This window comes from Calonectris borealis, chromosome 1, assembly GCF_964195595.1.
Source record: "Calonectris borealis chromosome 1, bCalBor7.hap1.2, whole genome shotgun sequence".
Lineage (NCBI taxonomy): Eukaryota > Metazoa > Chordata > Aves > Procellariiformes > Procellariidae > Calonectris > Calonectris borealis.
In genome coordinates, this window is record NC_134312.1 from 206,458,097 (window position 1) to 206,473,504 (window position 15,408).

At 37.1% G+C, this 15,408-nt stretch overlaps 1 protein-coding gene across 1 annotated transcript in view; it reads right to left on the reverse strand.

Annotated features, from left to right (window-relative positions):
• CNTN5 (contactin 5) overlaps positions 1-15,408 on the reverse strand; it is a 742,128-nt gene that overhangs the window by 332,113 nt on the left and 394,607 nt on the right. Inside the window, exon 4 of the mRNA XM_075140101.1 lies at positions 1,436-1,654. Coding sequence (XP_074996202.1) covers positions 1,436-1,654 — 219 coding nt within the window. The remainder of the gene's footprint in view (positions 1-1,435; positions 1,655-15,408) is intronic.

Here is a 15,408-nt window from a genome sequence, read left to right on the forward strand (position 1 = left end):
AATATCACAGATATTATGTCAAACATAAAGTTATTAACAGAACTGAGAGAGGTTTAGAAAATCAGTTGCATTCAGCTGCCATAGAAGATGTGTTCTTGTTCTCTTAGATGATGCAGTTTATTCTACCTGGTCTCCTGCCCCAGAGTCCTCAATCCTGCTACACCAGAAGTATGCCGGTCTTTTCCAAGTCCTCTTTCATACCTGTGCTTGTGCCATGCAGGTGTTTCAGATAATCAAGAGCTTTTAAAATATTGCTCAGGTGCTTCAGATTTACCTGTTTCTACAACTATCTACACAGCTGGCTGTACAACGTCCTGTAAGTGGCGGAGTAACTCCCCTAGGACTGTTTTATGCAGTCCTTGCAAGAAAGAGTTGAAGTCCATCTTTTCTGAGTCAAGTGCTCTGTTCATTGGGGCTTATGAGTTATGGCCCTTTTAAAATTTTGTCTCCAGTTAGCGATTCTTCACTTCTTGCTGCAAAATAGAAGCAGCTCAACTGCAGAGTTGGAATATGGCCCCTATGTTTGAGAAGATTCGTGGTTGCTGATCTATATCAGGTATGATCTCAGCATACCTCCTGGAAATGCCAAGGATTTAGGTGGTGGAATGCTTTCCAGGTACTTTCCAGGGGGAAAAAAAGACTTTACTGAGAGGAGCAGTAATCCTGTAATCACAGTCATTATATTGCATGAATGCGAGGTATTAATCATGTTTCTTTCCTGTTACTTCCTTAGACTATTATGTTTAAATATCCTCTAACCTCTTCCTCCCTCCCTCTTCTTCCTTCCTCCTTTTCTTTCTGTTTTTCTTTTTACCTTTCTTTGAATGTAATTCAGATAAATAAAGAAATGGTATCAGAAATGTGACTTCTTTAAATGTAACCAAATATGAGAAAATGTGTATCGTTACTATGAATTATTGCATTTAAAAGTAGGTGACACCATATCGCACCAGTATGTCTATCCATGCATGCACATGTGTGCACATGTGTGCATGCATGACAGAGTTGACTACACAGAGTAGGTAATTTAGAGAAAAAGTAGTTTTATAAGACTTACTATTCATGTTTAATTTACATTACTATCATTCACAATTAAATTAGAAAAATTCCAAAGAGAAAAAATATATATAAAAGAGGGACTGACATTTTACTACTGGATGAAATTGTGCTGTAATGGAATTTCAAAGCACTAGTTTGCTATTTTCATGTAGCAAAAAATGTATAAAACTATTCTGCATAGGAATCTTTAAGAAAGAATGTTTTAACTGGTGACTTTAAGGCTAATCTGAAGAATCTAAAGGGAAAGAGGCCTGTTTCTACTTTGTGATGTTCAATACAATTCAAAATTATGTCTGAGAAATACTGAAGTAAGCTGATAAAAATGTACTGCTTTTGAAAAATGTTTCAAAGATTCAGAGAGGGAAACTAGACTTACCATCATGTTTGAAGGCCTCTGAAAAGTGGTAGAGGTTTGTTGGGGAGTGATAATGTTGTGCAGCTCCTCTCCAGCCTGATGAAGATACACTTCCTAATGAAGGACTGCTTAATCGTGGTCTGTTCTTTGAATTAAATGAGGCTACAGATGAACTACCAGATTTGATTCTTAAGATAGCAGCATATGAAGTGGGGAGACCAGGAACAGCTTCCGAATATTCTGAAAAAAAACCAAGAAGTGAACACTGAATAAAGATAAAATCTATCACTTTTCAAAAGATTATTTAGTTATGCAGTAGAAAAGTAGAAAAGTTTTATCTGTAAAAGGAGTGTCAGAGACACCCCAGACTCCACGACGGACTCAGCTTCTAGACAGAAATGGGTAGCAGCATAGAGCTCTAAGACAGAAAATTCCCCTGCAGTTTCAACACATAAAAATCAGATGGTTATTAAATTTCTTACTTATGGTAACATGAGTTTTCAGTATTTTTGATTCTATTTCTATGACCCTAAGTTGCTAGTAGAAAAGTGTATGCCAAGCCACCACCTTTCTTTCACAGCCTTATGTTACTTTGAATGTGCAGTGCAGAAACATCGGCTGAAGCTAAATATGCTCCACATTTCAACACTACTCTGCAAATCCAGTGGGCTAGCTAAAAAGCCCAAGAGCCCATATATGCACAAATATCTCTCCCAAAAACATGCGCATGCCAAAGTCACCTCCTTTTCTGTCTCTGCAACTTCCCTTTTTTTCCTTTTCTGCCTGTACTTAAAATTTCAGTGTCTACAAATAAAGAATAGTGCCCAAGTTTTTGGTCCCTGTATAATGCCAAATATAAGAGAAATAAATAAATTATATTATTATAATAGATTAAAAATATCACTCAGGAGCTGCTGGAAAAAAGCAAGCAGAATTATTGAAATCAATAGTCCCTAACGTGCAACAGCTTCAAGGAGGTGAGAAGAACATTTAAAAGTATGTTCATATAGATGAGCAAAGGGACTCAGACTGCGTATCAAGTGCCTATGGAGGAACTGATTTTTTTGGGGACAGTGGAAGTGGCTAGCAGGAAAAAAGATCATTATTCTGTCATATCCTCTGATGATAAATATTTATAAATTAGACATTCTTCACATTGGCATGACATGAACAATAAAAAACTATGAGTGTTCAAAAGCTTTGAATAGCAGCACACTCAATTGAAATAAAATCTCTTTAAAATACTAGGTCACGGCCTTGCTGGAGAGCTTTTGGAAAAATATTCTAAGCATAAATATAGTTTGAACTATTTTATATTTCAAATGGTTTAAGATTAGAGAAATATGCATTTTACTTTATGAAGATTGTGACAGAGAACACTTAGAGTATTTCAGGTTTTGGAAAAGGTCATTTCAGTACAGTATTTATTGTCTCTGATCAGATGATAAAAATGCACCTCTTCTGCCTTTTAGAAGAAGCTGGAATTCAGCAAAAGCAGATAACCAGTATTTTAAAATTATCATTTTCATCTATGCGAACTCTAAATACACAGATTATTTGATGATGCTGTATCTCATTTAAAATTTGGATTTAAATACAATTTTTGGCAATCAGATAGGAAAGGCACAAATACGGAGAGCTCTGCTTTAATTTGTTTTTCATCCTGGTCTCACAAACGATCTACTTTGTAATGTGCATCATGCTGTTTTGTATATCATAAACATAATATCACCCTTCCTGGCCCACAAAGAGAGGGGAAATAAAACATCATCATGATACGTTAAAATGTAGTATGAAGATATATCTTATAGGACCTCTTGAAACATTATCATTGGAATATAAATGAGATTTCACAAAAGATATCTTTGATTGTCTTTCACCACGTTCCTTCAACATTTTGCAATATTGATGTATTTTAGTTCTTTTAAAGTAAAATTTTTCCATAGGGGGAAAGTAAAGTAAAATCTTTCCAGTTTCAGGGGAATATTGAAAAAAAAATCTTTAAAAATTCATATTAAAATCTATCCCATTAAAATAACTTATTTTCATTCTGATTGTCCTGAGGTCAGAATCTCAAGGTCATTGAGATTTCTTGAAGAAATGTTTATATTTTTAACTTATTTTGGTCTCACCAAATGCTAATTTATCTTATGAACAAAAATATTTTTAGCCTTACGAATATAAATTATTTCAGATAAATGAGCTACAGTAGAAATGTGCATGGTTAAACTTATCACATTATATGCTTAATGCAGAATGGACAGCTTCCTCGTGAGCAGAGAAGGAAGACACTCCCTGGGGAATATGGATACAGGAAAGGGCTAAGGCTCTCTCTAACACAGTCTGGATCAGAGGATGGAAATGCTTGGTGGTGAACGTAGCAGTCCTGTGGCAGGAGAGCTAATTAGCTGGGCACTGTGGAGCTCCTCAGATCCTCACAGCTCAGATCCTCCGATAATCCCAGGGTTGCTGATACCCTCCATGGAAATGCCACAGGAAATCTGGAAATGGGCAGGTTGGGACACAGTCCTGTTTTTCTCACGTGGAGCTGGGATGTGGCCAGATTGTAGTTGGTAACAAGGATGCAAGGCACCACGCAAAGGATTCTTGCTTTGAAAAGACACCACTTCTCTCTGTCTTTTAAATATACACATACCCTTCTGCTTCTAACCCAAGGTGAACAAATGATCTGTAATCTACATGAGATGGACAAGGAAGCAGGAAGAAAATGCTAAATTAAAAAGTGTGGTGTTACAGAACTATTCCTGTGTATATTTTTATACATAAGTAAATTATTATATAATTCTAGCAGTGATACGTATTCTGTTTTACAGGATCCATTTCTACAGGGTTTTTTGGGAAAAAAAAAAAAGTGGAAACAGTGGTGATTACTGTTGGGAAGACATTCCTCCAGTGTGCACACAGATGTAGAAGAAATACACACTGGAAGGAATTTTACTTTATAATAAAAAAAATGCAGACCTGCCTTTGGTCCAAACTTTACAACACAGCATAATAAACCTTAATAAGATTTCCAAAGAAAACATGATTGCAATCACATATATAAGGAATATAGTGTTCCTTGAGCATTTTCTGCAAATACAGGCACTTTTCTATTTTCAGCATGGTGTTTTAGCTCTATGCTATTTGCCCTATGGCAAAGGACATGGATTTGGGAAAACTTTATGTCAGTACTTTTTCAGCAAATAGTAAATACTTCATGTGACTGAAATACGGTATTATTAGGCTGTTAAATGTACTATATGCCATACATATGTCAGTAGTAAAACTCTAATATCTGAAGACCTTTTAAACTATGTAGTCCATTTGTTGACAACAGAAGATAGTTGATGATCCTGAGTATATCAGCTGTTCTAGCTTGAGGAGATTCAAATAATTATTCTTTTGTCATTTCATTAGGAAAATTATGAAACAGTCTTCCTTGATGGGGAGACAGAAAGGCTTCCTGTGCAAGCTAGAGAGCCTGAGCTGTGTATTGCTTCTTTTGCAAAGAAATGGAGGTTAGCAATCAGAAATTAAATACTAATAATCCTGATTCTTAGACAGACCATTTAATACAGCTTCTGTGTTCCTATTGCCCTGTATTGTCAGCTTGGAAAGTGGGTGGAGCAAGCACACAACTCTTCATGTTTCTACATAAACGTACTATATTATAATTCTTCCTTTTATTTTCAATATTAAATTTTTCAGCTCAATGACACACTGAGAACAAAATGCAGCCAGGCCTCTGCTACTCTAGCGAGTCTGCCACTTAGCTCTTCTCCTTGCTGTGTCTCTCATTCTCTGCCATCTCCACCTGCTTCCATAAAAGTCTCTCAGATGATCTTGCTCACAGGAGAGGAACATCCTTCTACTGGGTTCTGCCAGATCTCTCATCCAGCAAACAATTTAAGACAAATAAGCAGCCTTCCTCCCTGCTGCCGAGGCACACAAGAGAAACAAAAAGTAGTACGCATATATAAAGCTATAAACAAACACATCAAAAACCGTATCCTCCATTACACTTAATTCATTTACCACCAGGCTGAATTGCAGATTATACACACATGGGAGAGCAAAATAACCATTAAACCTTTCAAAATTGTACTATGAAATACTTTTTCTTTTTACTCTTTTTAATTGGAAGAGCATGCCAACTTATGAGACGAGGCATACTACAGTTCCTAGTAAGCTTGAGCTAGTTAGTACTCTTGACCTAATTAGTTTGGGATCAGCCTTTATGTCATTAGGGCAAGTGCCTGGAACAGCTTCCAGGCAGAGGAACGCATCCAGAGGGGAAGGAGGTTTGAGGAGGTGCAGGAGCCAGACAAACGTGGAGGGCTAACAGTAAGTGGGACTGGAAAAAGAAGAAAGTACATTAATGAGACTCGGTCCAGGCTGCCTAAGTTTTGCCAACATATCATGTTGCTAAACAAAAGTAAATAGAAGCCATACTGAAATCTCCAGTGGTATGCAGCCTCCCTTTCTGCAGAAGTTTGAATCAAAGTGCAATTTTTATTAATGTAACAGTTCTCATTTTTAGGCTATGACACTCCTGTTTCTTTGCATACGTAACACAAGCTACTCCAGTAAAGAGGATTCAACAACCCTGAAATAGTTTTGACAACTTCTTTGTGCTGAAATAGTATGTGTAGACAGCTTGGTGAAATGAACTTGTTCTGTGCTGCCTCATCAAGTCAAGACTGTAATTCTTTTCCCACTTAAAAAGAAAAAAATTTTTAAATTCTTTGTTATTTAGTTGAATGGGGAACACTTGTTCTGCAGTGGTAAATCCAGGGTTTGAAAGAACAAAAGAATCAACATGATCTCAGATGGCATGAATGCAAAGTATCATGGGTAGAAAGAGAAGGAAAGGATACAAAAGTCACTCTACATGGTGAAAAGGTCCTGCAGTAATGGCAGTATTACGCAAGCTGGTTTCTGACCTTTCATGGTATAATTGATTTGTTTGGCTGGGATTAGTGATCAATGTGAAATTTGACCCTGACTCTGGTTGCTCTGTCATGCTCATGGGGATGCTGTATCTGAGTAAAGTTTCTCTTGTAAGACATAACTGGAAATGGTTAATAAATTATACATAAGCAAATATTTCTTGTTTTGTTTACTGAAAGTCTGTAGCCTGTGATCATTACTGACAACTAGAGCAGAAATCACGCTTACCTGAAAACAAAACCTACTTCCTAATCTGAACATTCGCCTCCAGAGATTTAGACTTCTGAACTGCCTCGTTGCAGTGGCTTAATTAGAATATATTTTTTATTGGAGTACTATATACAATAAAATTATTCCTTTAATTTGGTTTGGATTAGATTTCTGAGATTTGGGAGAATAAATTTGTTTTCCATTATTTAAGTACATAGTTAAACTGCTGGAGAGTAGATGTTACTCTCTAATGTGTTTTTTTAGCTTTACCAGTCTACCCTTAAGATCCTTGAGAAATTCCATCCAAGACCTATGGGTAGCTCTCAAAACTCTGCTGCACTTGAGCTTCACAATGAAATTATGTTTTCCCTAACCTCATTCTTAGGAATAACCTAAGTATTTGGGATGAAACATGCAAAGGTTTTTCAGCTGCAAGCAGACACAGATAAGGAATATATGGCCCAAATGGTAAAGATATTAAGCAACTAGAAACCAGACACAATAAAATCAGCAGCTTGGATTAGCCTTCATAGTTCTTTGCACTAAAACTATTAGATTTATAGTCATTTTAACAACAATATGACAGTTTTAAGATAGACTATATTTTTTTATTCCAAGTGCACATTTTCTTAAATGTGATTTCCAACAGCAAACTATGATTTGAATTAGTTTTGGTAACTTTTTAATGAATCTGTGTCAACTCATTAAATTATTCATGCATCTTTTATTATTTCCAGCACATGCCGCTTTTCAGCCTTTCTTTGGTCACATTTAACACAATGAGGAAAAACAGCACCACAGGTAATAGAGAAACTGCCTTCTACTGATTACTAAGTTTTTTTTCTGTTAGAAAAAGCCAAAATATGAATTTCAAGATCATTTGAAAGAAGTTTACTTCTATAATTTGTAATAGCTATGTCAGGTTAAATTCGACTTCATTTCATGTGTGCTGTGGGAGAACTAAGCTGACTCTGAGAGAAAGGGTATCTTTTCCCACAGGTTGGCATATACTTATACACGTTCCTTAGGTACAGTCCATGGGTACAAATATACATCGCAAATACTGTCCTGTTATATTTTCTCTGACAGACTTGTTTCAAAAGGCACAACATATGTCAACATAGCTCCAACAATGGTACTATGTAATTTGACCAAAATACATTCTTTCTTCAAACAGAGAAAGATGACAAGGCAAATTCACTGAATCTATCCCCAAAACTTCTTTGAAAACTGTCTTTGTAGTGTTTGAAATCTATGGAGGGTAAAGGATTCTGACTCTTGGGGTGATGTTTTGTTTTCCTTCATTCCTTTTTTTTTTAAAGTGACTCCTGGTCAGTTACTAACTCATTGACATTTCTCAACTATCTAATTAAAATGTAGTCTATCTTATAATACTTGCAAATGTGACCTTCATTTGTGTATTTTCGCTAGATAGCGTGTTTAATCAAATGTCACTAAGAATGCTAACCCATTTTTTTCATTGTAACTTTTAATTACATTGTTTCAGTGGAAGTGTTCAGTCTTCTAAGCTTATGAAAATATGTGCTTTCATTCTGTAAAATGGATTGTATCACTGTTGCTCCTCAATTTTTTAAACAGAAATATATTTTCTGTCTTGTTCTGTGCACACACATCAGTTTCCTTTTAGACTGTTCAACGACATATTGCTTGACAATAACCTGAGAGAGAGATGCAAGAATAGTAGCAAACTGTGTTGATAAGGTGTCTACCCAGGGCATCTCCTTATGAGAACTAGGATTACTACTAAAACATAGCAAAATGTCAATAAATTATGTTTTTCTGATGAAATGATATTAACTGCAACAAAAAAACCCCAAACAAACCCAAACAGAACAAAATTAAGAAAAAAGTGGAAGCCAGCAGATTTTCTCGAGAACTGGTTAGTGTATCTGATCCTCCCCTGCACACTTCTCACTGTGTGTCATTTAGTTTATGTGTCAGAGATTTCATTTTAAAGATGCTATTATAACCCAATTATTACTCAAAGCAACAGCCAATGCAACAACATATGCAGACAATCATCAAAACCAAACCAAAACAAACAAAAAGACTGAAACCTGTACTGGGAACCTCATTTTAAACATCTGGAGTCTGGATGTCTACATGTGAGCTAGTGAGGCTGGGTTCACTTTACAGGTAGTGAAAAGGAAAAGGAACATGGCATGTGATGTGATGGACGTGCTCAGTAACTGGCTACTTTTTGCCACAGACTTTAGAAGGAAAGTGAGTAGCTGAGATGTCAACATTTCAACTTGTTCAGGTGCCCATTGTCTTAGTCCTCTCATGATAAATCAGTCAAGCTTCATTTGTGTCTCTTCCGCTCAAAATGTCCAGTTGTTCTGCGGAGGAGCGAAGATCAAGAGATTTGAATTGTTTTCCAAAGCAGCAGTGGGGGATGATTTAGAGGCTGGAAGTTCTCAAGGAAAATACGCTGGTGGTCTTCATCAACCTTTCTCACCACAGATTTGATAATATAAGAAAGGGAGAAAATTAATCTATTTAGAATGGTCTTTCCTTGTGGGAAAAAAAAATATTTTTGCCAGGACTTTGGCCAAAATAAGTAACCTTTCAATCCAAAAATTGTTCTGTTGAACTTTTCAGTATTCCAGTGTTCAAGGAAGATACACAATAATTTAATCTAAAAATCCAAAATAGCCTCTCACTTTATAGAATTTGCTTTTCTCTTAGAAATCTGATCATACAAGGCAGCAAATTTGAGAGCATAGAATACTATGGACAGATATAGGAAAAAAAAAATTAGGGATGTATTTTGTTTTCTTTTAAAGTAACAAAGGGAAAGTGCTTTGAAGACTTAAAGCATTGACTGAAAGATAGTAAAGAGTATTTCCAGCAGCTATTAGCAAATGAATCAGCATCTTTGGAATATTATACTTTTAGAGCTAATTTAAATGTCATGAATTTTTATGAGGAATTATTTTGAATAATATAAATATGCTTTTGTAGAGTTAGTCATTGTTTCCCTTCCTACTGAAAAACCAATCTATTTTCCATCCTACTTCCACTTCATACTCATAATGCAGCAAATAGATGACTTAATATACGCCCAATTATTCCCACTTTGCATCCAACATACAACATCCACAAGATCAAGCAAAATATACTTTAAAATAGAACACTTTCAGCTACAGAATTCTTACAACTGCAGTAACAAAAATAATAAAAGTAATAATATATACCAATTATGGAAGAACATTCGACCAAACTGAAGTAATTTTAAATTGAGAAAAGTGTTTTGAGATTATTGTCATATTATTTCTATCAAAACACTTAATACTTTCTCTTTCAAAACATGCTAATATAATAATATAGCTATAATAATATAGCATAAGCTTCAAGCACAGTGATTATGTTCAGTAAGTGCTTTGCACCTTTTTCAAATTCACTGAAGTCATGTAATGAAAAGTGCTTTTCAGATGTAAAAAATATAAAACTCTTCTTTGAAAACTCTTCTCATGAACTTATTGAAGGAAAATTTAACTCCAAATAATATCAACAAAACTTTATAATTTAGCATATTCCATCTAGCTCACTATTACTTCTGTTTTGTGCACTCTTTAAGACCACAGATGTGTCTAACACTTTACCAATGTGTGGAATTTTTCTGCCTGCTTGTCTTATAAAAAGGAGTTTTAGGTCAGCTTTGGCTGAAAAATAACACTTAGAGCAGACAGTGTAGATAGCTGAGGGCATTGCTACTCTCATGCAACCCAAGAAAGAGAATATAGAAATTCGCTGCTTCTACATATCTTGTAATCTTTGACCTGAAGGAGTAGTGCTACTTACTAGGTGTAATTTGTAGGCATATATGAAGAAGTGCCCTAAGACTCCTAAGTGGTCTTTGTTTGATATACTTTAGATATACTTCATTGTCCTACTTCTTCAGGTACATTTCATACAATATTTTTCAGCTCAAACGTGACGTGTTCTCTAGCAGGAAAGTATGGAGCATTACTAATGCGAGATCCATAGATTAGCCTACACTGCATCCTTTTAATTGAAATCTTAACTTATTTTCCTTGTGGCTGATGATCATCAGAGTGAGTTGTCAATTCTGAATGTGAAGGGAGAACCAAGTACCAAAGGTCAACTATTTCAGCACAAATCAATTAAAGTAATTAGATGGATAGAAATCCTTATTTGTAGCCCTTCCTTCCTACAACAATATGCATATCCATGTTAGGTGGATAATAATAGATCAATCCACAGCGAAGGAGAAATTTGTAATTGACATTGTTAATATAAAATGCTTGATTAAATTATTAATACCATCATGAAAACTGAAGCAGTCAAAATCTTAATAATCAGCATGTAAAGGAAGCTACCTGATTTTCTTGGCAATGGAAATGTGTTTACATTTGTAAAACCATGTTTTTTTAAGAGATCAAATAGCTACTTGGCCAGAAAAACATAATCTAGGATGTTGCTCACTTTTCAGAAAGGTTTTGAAACACATCCTGAACTAACTTGAAAATACCAGTTTCTCTGCTGCTGCTCATACAAAGCTTTGGTATTGCCTTAAAACTACCAGATGTCACTTTCAAAAGCCACATTTGTGCTTCCTCCTATGTCCTTCAAACAAGGAATTAGCTGCCTATAAACATCTTTGTTGCTATCTTATTGCATTCCTCCAAAATTACACCTGAAAACTTGCTTTTTTGGTGATGCCAGTGCATCCAGAGTTGTTACTGCTTCATATTTTCTCGTGTGCTCATCAGACTTCTGCTTTGGTCTGTTTTACACAGTAACCTTGCTAGGACTATGTCTCTTTGCTTGCACTTCTACCTGTCAGTAAAACAGGACCCCATGCAACCATGGATCATATCCCAGCAGAAGCAGCACTGACTCCAGACTGGTGTCCCATGGTGTCGCTGGGGCAGCGACTGGGCCTGAAATGGGGCCCTGGGCCGTGGACAGGGTGGGGGAAAACCACAGGGTTGCTCAAGCCTAGCAGAGCCCCCAGGGCCCCAACAGCAGCCTCCCTTCCCAGCAAGGAGCGCCTCATGCCCTGCAGAGACCTCAGCAAGGACCTGCTGTGGAGTGGTTTAGTTGCTGTGGGTCGGCACAGGGCTATTTTAAGGGACAAAGAGCCAGAGCAGGGACAGGGACTGATACAGGGACATGGCACAAGAGGCTTGGGTCTGGGGGGGGGGATTCAGGCCACCCATGAGGAGTCCTGCCAGGCTGGGGGGGAGGATTGGGAAGCTGGGTCCAAGCCTGAGCCATGACTCCTGTGGTTTATATGTTACAAACAGAAGCACAGTTCAGCCTATGATCTTCACCATTAAAATGCAGATTTACTAACAAAATATTGAAAACGAAAAATGTTATTAGAGTATATATATATGAATGAAAACTGTGTTCATCTGAAAAGAAAGGAGGCTACTGCTTCAGGCAGAGCTTTCATCAAGGCATACGCACACTTTACTATTCAAACAGCTTCCCTGTCTTCAAACCTACATGGACGGAAGAAACTGAAAGTTAAGAGAAATTAGCCACTTATTTAAGAGAAACTGTTGGAAATAATTTTAAGAGCATATTATTACTTTTTATACATCTTTTCATCTTTCAATGAAAGAATCAGTGGCATTTTTATCAAAGAATGGAAGTACCAGGAACCATAAAGTCATAAGGGTTTCCTGAAGTAATGAAAGACGAATATAGCTTTCTGAGAAGAGACCATGTATTAATAAGACAGAAAAACTAGAATTTGACAGGTTTATGTAATCTACAAATCAAGATTAGTTTGGAGAGGTAACAGCTGTACAGTGTATGACTTGTTTAAAGAATTTTGCAAAATTTCCTTTTTTTATAAAGGAATGTCAACAGTTTGGAAACTGTGCAAGTAAACAGAGATCAAATTAACATTCAATGCAATGAGTACAAGAGCAAGAAATTCTAACATTGCTTAATTAAAACAATAAAATACTCCACTAAAAGTTTGTCAATTAACGTTTAGTTGTTGAGAAGGATCGATTTTACTTTGACATAGGAATTTGTGCATAAGCTTTTGATTAGCACAGAGACATTTATGATTCACAGCTAAAGTAAAGCTTTCTTTAAATTGCAAAGTTAATTAAAGGTTACCTACGATAATGTAAATTTTTCTGTTCCCTGTGGTACACATTCTTACATATTATCCCAATTATGTGTGTGTGTGTGTCCAGTGGAAGCAGACAGTCTTTCATCCCCTTTAAAATATCTATCTCCTGGTTCACAGCATTTATTTATTTTTGAGGCAGCTAATGTATTCTTCCCTACCCTTGAGTCCTTCTCTAGTTCTCTGTGGTTCGCTTTAGTGTTCACTAAATATTTTACAGTGCACTCTTCGCCTTGGCTTGCATCTTTGAGACCTTTATGTGGCTTAGTCTTCCCTTGGGAATCCTATGAATTAATCACTGGATGTATTGTCAGTGTAAACAGCTATTGCTAGCAATTAAACAATCCACACACATAGAGTGAAATTCATTCTGGTGCTCTGGATAAATACACTGGCAGAGCACTTCTTAAGCATTTTTGAGTATTTCAAGTGGCACATAGGTCTACAGACTGTTAAGGGGGGTAAGATTTTAGGTTGCTTCTGAAGTGTTATCAAAAATAAAAAGCAAATTAAAAAAAACCCAAAACTTGTTATGATGGACATTATTCCACCGCCCTTCTGCATGGAAACAACAGTTCTATGAAAAGATACATGCCAAAGCTTGTCTCTTGTCTTCTTTGTCTGAGATGTACTAATAGAGGAATACACAAACCTTTCAAACCATCCAAAATTCTTCCAGTCTTGGCAATGAAATAAATTAGAGTGCACTCTGCAGGGATTTGTATTCACATAGGGTAAATCCATAAAACACATCTGCACGCTATTTTCCTAAATTGCAAATAACTTTGTTGTACTAAACCCTTAATATTCCACAGTCTTTTCAGGCGATTCTTAATTCTTCTCCTCTGTGTTCATAGGGGTTGTTTTTAATCACAGGATCTGGTGCCTGCTTGTGTGCATTTCCAACCATAAGCCTATTCTGATGGTGAGCCTGGCACCCTCAATGAAATATTTGCAAATTCAAAGGAAAGCCATTAAAAGGATGCAGCCATTGAGACAGACTAGCAGCTCCTTGAAGGACACAGACTTGAGCTATTCATACAGTTCTTTATAATGGAAAAAAGAGAAGCTGTACAGCTGATCTCCAACAAAGTGCAAATTATTTAAAAATAATAATAGGAATACTGAGATAATTCCCTAACACAACTGTTTTGTAACCCAGACAAAGCAAAAAGTGCAGTTTAACAAGGAGCTACCTAGTGGTTTACTAAACTTTAGAAAGATGATGATTTTAATTTTCAAGTTCAGCAATAGATTTTATGGATTTGGGGAAAAAAAATCAAATTATCAAAGTTTATGTCACTTAGAACTTCAGCAAACTAGTCCTAAATAGTGCTTCCATCAAATGCTTGTAGAAGCTACAGTCTGAAAAGACCTAACTTTGGCAAATGATGCCATATAAAGGTGAAAAAAAGGACTTTTAAGTTATGACAAGATGAAATATTAAGGCAATATTTATGGTTCTGTTTGCATGCAGAGAGATAACTTTTGAAGTTTGGTTAATTACTACAGGTAAGAAAGAGCAGAAAATTGACTATAAACTCAAAATAATATTTTAAAATATTTGATAAGATTTTTAAAGGAATATAGATGTCCAGGATTTAGTCCCGTTTTCAAAAAATTATTTAAGCACACAGAATCTCATCTTAAAGTGCTGCTGTATATAGTGGGGTTGAGACTCAGGGGATTTCTCCATCCTGTCCCCTGGAGCCAGGGTGCTGTTGTCCTATGACACCAGGTCCAGGCACTAGCAAGGCTGAGCATTTATCCCCAGTACAGACAAACACACATATACAAACTACACAGTCAACGCTGGACTGTTGATCAGTAGATCAACACAAACAGGGTAGTGCCTTTACGGGCAGCACCTACACACCAGCAGAACAGATGTTACCCTCACCTAGCAAAACAGTTTGGAATAGGGTTTAATGGGAAGGCAAGACAGAATGAGACAAGCAGGGACAGTGCACGGCAAGATGAGTGTATCAACCAGCAGTTTATCTGTACCCAGCTGCTCCTTTTAGCACAGAATCACAGAATGGTTGAAGTTTGAAGGTCTGGAGGTCATCTAGTCCAACCCCTATGCTACAGCAGGGCCACCTAGAGCTAGTTGCTCAGGACCATGTCCAGATGGCTTTTCAATGTCTCCAAGGAGGGAGACTGGGGAACCTGTCCTTGGTCACCCTCACAGTAAAAAAGTGTTTCCTGATGTTCAGAAGGAACCTTCTGTGTTTCAGTTTGCGCCCATTGCCTCTGGTCCTGCCACTGGGCACCACTGAAGAGAGCCTGGTTCTGTCCTCTTTGCACCCTCCCATCAGGTATTTATGGACATTGGTAAGATCCCCCTGAACCTTCCCTTCTCCAGGCTGAACAGTCCCAGCCCTCTCAGCCTTCCTTATAAGAGAGATGCTTCAGTTCTTTCACCATCTTTGCGGCCCTTCATAGGCCCTTCTCTCCAACATGTCCATATCTCTCTCGTACTGGGGAGCCCAGAACTGGACACAGTTCTCCAGCTGTGGCCTCACCAGTGCTGAGCAGAGGGGAAGGATCGCCTCCCTCCACCTGCTGGCAATGCTTTGCCTAGTGCAGCCCAGGATACCATTGGCCTTCTTTGTGGTAAGGGCCCATTGCTGGCTCACGTTCAACCTGGTGTCCACCAGGACCCCCCAGGTCCTTTTCTTCCACGCTGCTT